This window comes from Octopus bimaculoides, chromosome 2 (genome assembly GCF_001194135.2).
Source record: "Octopus bimaculoides isolate UCB-OBI-ISO-001 chromosome 2, ASM119413v2, whole genome shotgun sequence".
Taxonomy (NCBI): Eukaryota; Metazoa; Mollusca; class Cephalopoda; order Octopoda; family Octopodidae; genus Octopus; species Octopus bimaculoides.
In genome coordinates, this window is record NC_068982.1 from 157,469,626 (window position 1) to 157,477,080 (window position 7,455).

Below are 7,455 nucleotides of genomic sequence, written 5' to 3' on the forward strand. Positions count from 1 at the left end.
ATAAATTCAAATATCACTTCCTCTCACTTGTAAGAAACAGTTTCTTCAAGAATCTTCAAAAGTTGAAGAAATCGGTAGAGCACCTGCATGAAAACGTCCAAGAAGCACTCTTTTTACCAGCAGCACACCAGTTGGCAGTTTACATCAATTCAAAGCCTGTGAATTATCTTTCTTTCCAACCTGCACACACACACACACACACACACACACACACACACACACACACACACACACACACACACACACACACACACACAGAGACACATACACACACACGCACGCACGTACGCACACGCAAAACACACACACACATACATACCCACACGCACATAGACGGCACTCACGTCTCATATAATGAAATAATGCGATTTTATTCACGCTGGTTGAGGGTGACTGAAACGATAGATGGAGAGATGGTTTAATGTCAGTCGGAGACGTTTAAAATGAGGGAAAGTGAAATATATATAGGGTGGCCCCAAACTAGGTTTACAGTTATCACGTAGGTACTTTAGGTTTCTTTTAAAATATTTTATTACATTTAAATTTCTATCTTACAAACTGAAAAGGGAGCTCGGCAAAATTAACTAAATTAGCATAGAATAATGGTTTCAATTTTTTTTTTATAATTAAGATCTAAACTGTTAATATATGAATGCGAAAGAGATACTTGAATAACTGTAAGCTTACTTTTCGGCCACCCTGTATAATAACAGTGAGCCGAAGTGAAAGGTTTTGCAATAGTTCATAAATTATGCTTAAAATATATCACCACTTAATCTTATGGTTTACACTCAGACAAAAGAAGAAAAAGTATTGAAAGTAAAACGAACGGAGTAGATTTTAAATCACACTCGCACAAAAGCAACAGACTCTTATACGACGATCAATGAGCCACTAAAACACCTTACATTAACTGTTGCTTTATCAAACACATTTTCTAAACAAGAGACAAGAAAGAACTAAATTTTAATCCCATATATGTATATCTGTATGCATGCGTAGATGTGTGTCTGTAATACCTGGACGATATGTGTGGTTACACACAGACACACACAAGGTTTGTACGTGTGTGTGTGTGTGTGTGTGTTTGTACATACGTACCTGCGTTTCTATTCAAAGATTAGTTTGGAAAACTCCGTGGGCATAAGCGCACCATCACATTTACGAATTATAAATATATTTGTCTGTGAAATAAATGTGGAAAATGTGTAAGTAATGAATATATTAATTGGTTCGTACGCTGATCCCAATGGACGCACAAAGCAGAAAATTGTTTAATATATAATTTCCTACGTACATGATATATATATATATATATATATATATATATATATATATATATATATATATATATATATGCATGTGTGTGTGTGTGTCTACGTTTTTACATAAGTGGCTGATATATACAGTATTATAAAAAAGGAAACGTAAATATTACATTTTATACACTCATGTAAACACACACACACACACGCACCCGCACATACACACACAAACACATGCAGACACACACACACACTCACACACACACACTCACACACACACACTCACATATATGCATACATAATTACTCTTGTTTTATCTCAGGTTATGTACAAAAAGAAAATAAATGTAAACGACAATTTTATATTAAACTGAAAGAAACCACAATACCATTTTTTCGGAGGGAAAACATTTACTAATGAAAGCCAGCTAACCGAAACTCAGAAGTACTATAAAAACTTTTCATTCGGCCCATCGTCGACAAAATATCTATTTAAGTAAATATTTATATTGATCGAAGACTCACAACCTATCGATTGTAAGCCCGGCGCTCTACTGCTCGTCCTCTAGAATTTCCTTCTACTTATTACTTTAGTACATTCCCGTATGTTGATTTTGGACGCTCTTTCTTTCGGTATCTATATCTTGGCTGTCATCACATAGATGGTTAGTTCTGAACTCCTAATGTCTTTGGCAATGACCTCCCTCCCTCATTTTTGTCTTCAATATTCTCTGCTACAAACTTAGTAAACAATCGTGTGTTTGTCGCTATAATCATCTCCATATGCATGTCAATGGGCATTCATACATAAGTGTAAATAGGAGGTGCTGGATCCATGTGTGAATGTACAGAGTTTGAAGTCGTCAACCATTTTGCCTCTTCATATGTATAGCTGTATAAAGGTGATTCAGATACTCAAAGTGTTGCGCTTGCGTTGCGCAATCGTTCGTCCTTAGAAAACATGAAGCTCAGGTACTTATGCAAATTTTTTTCAAAATTCTAAGCAACACTTGGGCTTCTTTAGATTACAACGAAGCAAAGATTTTTACGTTGTGACGGACAGAATATTGCACACCGTGCCGACAATGAAACACCATGGTTAGTGTTATTCTGTGTAGAGTAAACAGAAGCGGTCACCATTCTCAAGTCTCCTACGTTGCGGTGGTCTTCATTTAAGTGACGTTGATATGTTAGATGTGGAGTTTTAGTTCCCCACACTTGTAGTATTTTTGCCATCGTGAGGAAAATTCGTCAACAAGAAAAACGACACGTGTTAATATAAGCGCAAAAAACACACAGATACACATACACGAACACACACACATACATAAGTACATACATAGTGGTCTGATCAATAAGTATCCAGATTGTTGCAATAATAACGATGCTAAAGCATGTGTACTACGTTTTAACGTTCTAGCTTACATCCGCTGTTTGCAGGAATACTTGGAGGTAAAGTGTGTAACGTGTGATCGTCGCATTGACCATGACGGAGAAAGCTGAGCAGAGAAGCTGCATAAAAGTTTGCCAAAAGCTTGGCAATACCTCCTTAGAGGCCTACGCGAAGTTTCAAAAAACTGTCCATCGTTCTCGATACAATAAAGGAGCTCTCGTGCAACTGAAACCCCAGTGTCCTTTTGGTCAGTTGAAAGCAATTTTGATACAAACTTGGCAGACACGCGTCTCATACTCAAATCTTCAGGGATAATGGCCTGAACTAAGCCGTTAGTAATCTGCACATCCTCTGATAACTCACGGATGGTGATTTAACAATTTCCCCCACAGTTGAACGCATATCTGCGATGTTATCCGCAATTCTGCTGGTTGCGTGTCTCCCAGAAATTTCGTCAATATCGACACTTTTTCGACCATCTTGGAAACGTTTGAACCACTTGTTCACTTCTCTGCGACGCGTACACTCTTCTCCATACACTTTCTGCAACTTTGCGTAGGGCTCTGAGCAGGTATCGCCATGACAAATTTTTCTGTCATGGTCAATGCGACAATCTGTGCCAAGCAGTTTTACTCTGCTGGCTTTACCTTCGTCACTATGGTAACATTCCGGATACTTATTCATCAGACCTCGCATATGCATTCATACGTACGTAATTGTGTGCGTGTGTGTGAAACAAAGGCATAAACAAGCAGTAATCAGGCATCAAATCAATCTAAATCATTGGTATATTACATATTGAACAGAAATACAAATACATGTACAAATTATATATAGTAGAAAACCAGGAAGAGCCACTCCGGAATGTTAAAAGTTCATAATAGTTCAGATGCAGTGCCTATAGCCAGTCTCATATCCCTGAAATTAACGTTGAAGATTACGCACTGGTTCGACCTGAGCACTAATTGTATAAAGTTGTTATGTCATGTCGTACATAAGTATATATGTATGTGTGCATAAATATATATTTGTGTACATGTATATGTATAAATATATATATACGTGTGTGTGTGTATGTATGTGTGTGTATGTGTTTGAGTGTGTATGTGTGTGTGTCTCTGTGTGTGTGTGTGTGTGTGTGTGTATAGGATCAGCTAATTATGATTTTATTCAGCATATTTCCCTCTTAGATTCACACACTTATCGCTGCGGTTCTTCAGTTTTCTAAGCCCTGTAAAAGAACTCGGAAGGTTGGGCCTACAACCATGTCTTTCGCGATACACTTAAAGCCAGACACTGAGAACCATGCGTGTGGGAAGCAAACTAATCTCACAGTCATGCCTAGAAGAATATAAAATGAATGTGGACGATTTGAGCTGAATAACTAAAATGGAAAACAAGTAGAACTTTAATTGAAAGATGTTGATTGAAAAGATCCACCAGTTATGGAATTTTGTTTTAATTGACGCCGCGTTCTATTAGATACTAGCAAAAATATCCAGCGTTGCCTGGATTAAAGAAAATAATGAAATTCGAAAATGCCTTTTAGATCTCTAGCATGACACATGGATTATGCAGTTCTCAACAATAATTAACTGAGGTACAAACTATTAATGTCAATAACATATTTTGTCCAATGTTCTCACTGTTAAAATTGTTTTAAAAAAACAGGTAGTTCTTTGTCTTTGCAATCACCTTCAATTGTCAGTACTTATTTGAAACACATTGAACCTGAAAATGCATAAACCTGAGAAGAACCAGCCTGCAGGCACTCCTCTCCTCTTAAAAAGTACATCAACTCCATGCAAAATACATTTAAATGAGCATTCATTATAACGGCTTTCCCACATGCATTCTTTTCAAGTTATTTAGATGTTACACTCGCTTGCCCTAAGCCTTATTGCACGCAAATGGAGAAAACGTTCACTGCGTATATATCGATCGCTGTACGCCAGCGTCTAACAGCTTTGGCTTTTTAATGCACAAAAAATTAAAATAATTTTTTTTTTAGTGCCTCTGATTAAAATTTTCGAAAAACAAACCCTGCCACATTACTTGGAAAAAATAATCTTTATTGTGCTGGTTTTTCGTAAAACTTCGCGCATGGGAAAGGCAACAAAATCGCCCCTCCCCACTTTGAATGGGATGTTCCTATCTTAAAATGTAATAATCGATTATCTTGGTAACCGTGGGAGTTGGAGGGCAATAAAAATCTCCTGAACATGAGCGGACCATGCTACCGCTCTGTGCTGAATTTCACGCGATTCCACTGCACTGTTCTCGAGTGAATCTGCCGACACTCAATCAATCAATCAATCAAGCAAGCAATCAAGAACACTGCAATTTATAGTATAGATAACGAAAGAGTTGTATGGGGGAGTAGTCTGAAAAGATTTAGACCAGAGAACTGAATCTCCTTGTTAGTGATGTAAAAGTATTAAAATATTATTTAAATTGTTCAAAACGAAAAATTAAAAAAAAAAAAAAAATGATAAGTAGAGTATATTAAGATCTATGAATATAAAAGAAAATAATGAATGAAATACAAAAGGGAGTGATAGAATATATACCAGAATAAAACTAAGCACATTTGTTTCTATGAAAATCCTTCAGGGCGACGCTTCAACATGGCTTCAGTCCCGTGACTGAAACAAGTAAATGAATTAAAGAATAAATTAATATGTATATACGTATGTATGTATGTATGTATGCATGTATGTATGTGTACTTATGAATTTATGTAATCATGTATGTGTTTGTGTATATATGTGTGTATATACATTTATATATGTATATGTATGTGTATTGGTATATATGTGTATATATATATATGCATGTATGTATGTATGCGTGTACGTTTGTTTACTTATGTATAAATGACTGGTTATATAGATGCATATATATATATATATATATATATATATATATATGTGCGAAGTGCCGTACTATGTGTGTATGTCACATTAAGTTTCCAAAGTTGTCCTTTCACACTTTCTTTGATTTCTAAATTGATTACACACTGAAATCTTTGACATATTTATTAATTAGTCTCTAATTACTCTACTCTGTAACTCGGTTAAAAGCCTGTCAGTGATGTGTACACCTGCAACTTTGCAAACAGCCTTTGTCACAGATGATCGGCAGCTAAATGAACTGATGTTTAACTCGTACGAAACGAACTTGTTTTGTTGAAATAATTCATTACATGTAACTTGTCTGCAGTGTCATATCCATTGATGTGGTAACTGATTAGATTGTGTTATATATACTTGAACAAACAATGCCAATTAGATAAATAACAGAACTTCTCGTTCTTAAAAAAATCGATTTCAAATCACAGTAGCTCGCTCTCTATGTATGAGAATATGCAGTTGGTTTTATATTATTGATTGAGGTGTTTGCAAAGTCTTTAAAACTTTGAAAGAATTTGCTAGCGAGTTCGATTAGCATGAAAAAAGAGACATCACTTCGATCATCAAAACCCTTGCATCAGTAGTACGACTATGTTGAAGTGGTGAAAAACCTGTTCGTTTATTAGAGAGAGGTGCCAGTGCCAAATTCGGTTATGATCCATCTTGAAGCTTTTTGCCAAGTTCATGAGAGGTGCTGATACGAAAAGTGCAGGCAGGATATATTTATACGTCGACGCCTTCTCTGTCCAATCTTTCCAGATAGCTTCATTATGTAACACTTCTGGATAAGGCTGGCCTACCTTCCTTGTATACTTGAAGTGGGATGATGTCTTTCAAATTGACACAATCCTTCAAAATGTACGTGCTTTGAACAACCTATGCCCTATTGATGGATATTTGTTCGAACGAACATGTACGATAGATAACTTTGAATCATATTTATGATTCATGTAGCATTTGTATGCATGTTGCTCTTATTATTATCAAAGGAGATGCATAACATACTGTAATATTCTGTTGTACTGTTCTTTACCGTCTGTATTTTATTTTCGGCATTTCTTTGTGTATTCATTGGTAAAGTTTTGTTTTACGTTTTGTTTCATATTGTTCATTGTTTCCTTCAGTGTAATTCTTCTGAGGCAGGAGTGAGGGTGCCTCGAGAAAAGAAGAATTCATTTTTGTGATTTCGCATTAGATAATAGAATAAAAAGGGATATAATTTTTAAAACAATCTTGTTGCGCAACCAAGACAAAAGGTAGACATTACCAAATGTTGAATAAAATCCCTACGTGAAATAAAATCCCAAAGTGAAAAGTATTTATGAATAACATTTGTAAAACATCAAGAAATACCGAAGCAGAATTTGAGAATGTCCGACCGGAGTTTCAGCAGCAACACAACAACAACAACAACAACAACAACAACAACAACAACAACAACAACAACAATTATTATTATTATTATTATTATTATTATTATTATTATTATTATTATTATTATTATTATTATTACTATTATTATTATTATTATTATTATTATTATTATTATTATTATATTAATATTATCACGACCACAACAATGATGCTGACAACGATGACGGCGGCAACAACAAAAGTGGCTGCAGCAAAAACGATTACGATGCTAGAAGACACAATAGCTCTATCCTTTCCTTAGATAATATTATTGTTGTTATTAATTGAAGTCAACGGCTAAAGAGATAATGGCTATAATTCAGTTCTACTTCTCAATCATATATCACCGCGGGCAAAAGTAATGCAGTCTTGCTCAATGCCGTTGGCTGGATTACGAAATTTATCTCCGCTGTCCAAGTATAAATATACATGCACATACATATATATATATATATATATATATATATATATAT

General features: G+C 35.3%; 1 protein-coding gene across 1 annotated transcript in view; it reads left to right on the forward strand.

Annotated features, from left to right (window-relative positions):
* LOC128247083 (probable cyclin-dependent serine/threonine-protein kinase DDB_G0292550) overlaps window positions 1-7,455 on the forward strand; it is a gene marked incomplete at both ends in the record, with an annotated part of 211,263 nt that overhangs the window by 121,211 nt on the left and 82,597 nt on the right. The window contains one exon of the mRNA XM_052965900.1: window positions 6,928-7,017. Within this exon, the coding sequence (XP_052821860.1) occupies window positions 6,928-7,017 (90 nt within the window). The remainder of the gene's footprint in view (window positions 1-6,927; window positions 7,018-7,455) is intronic.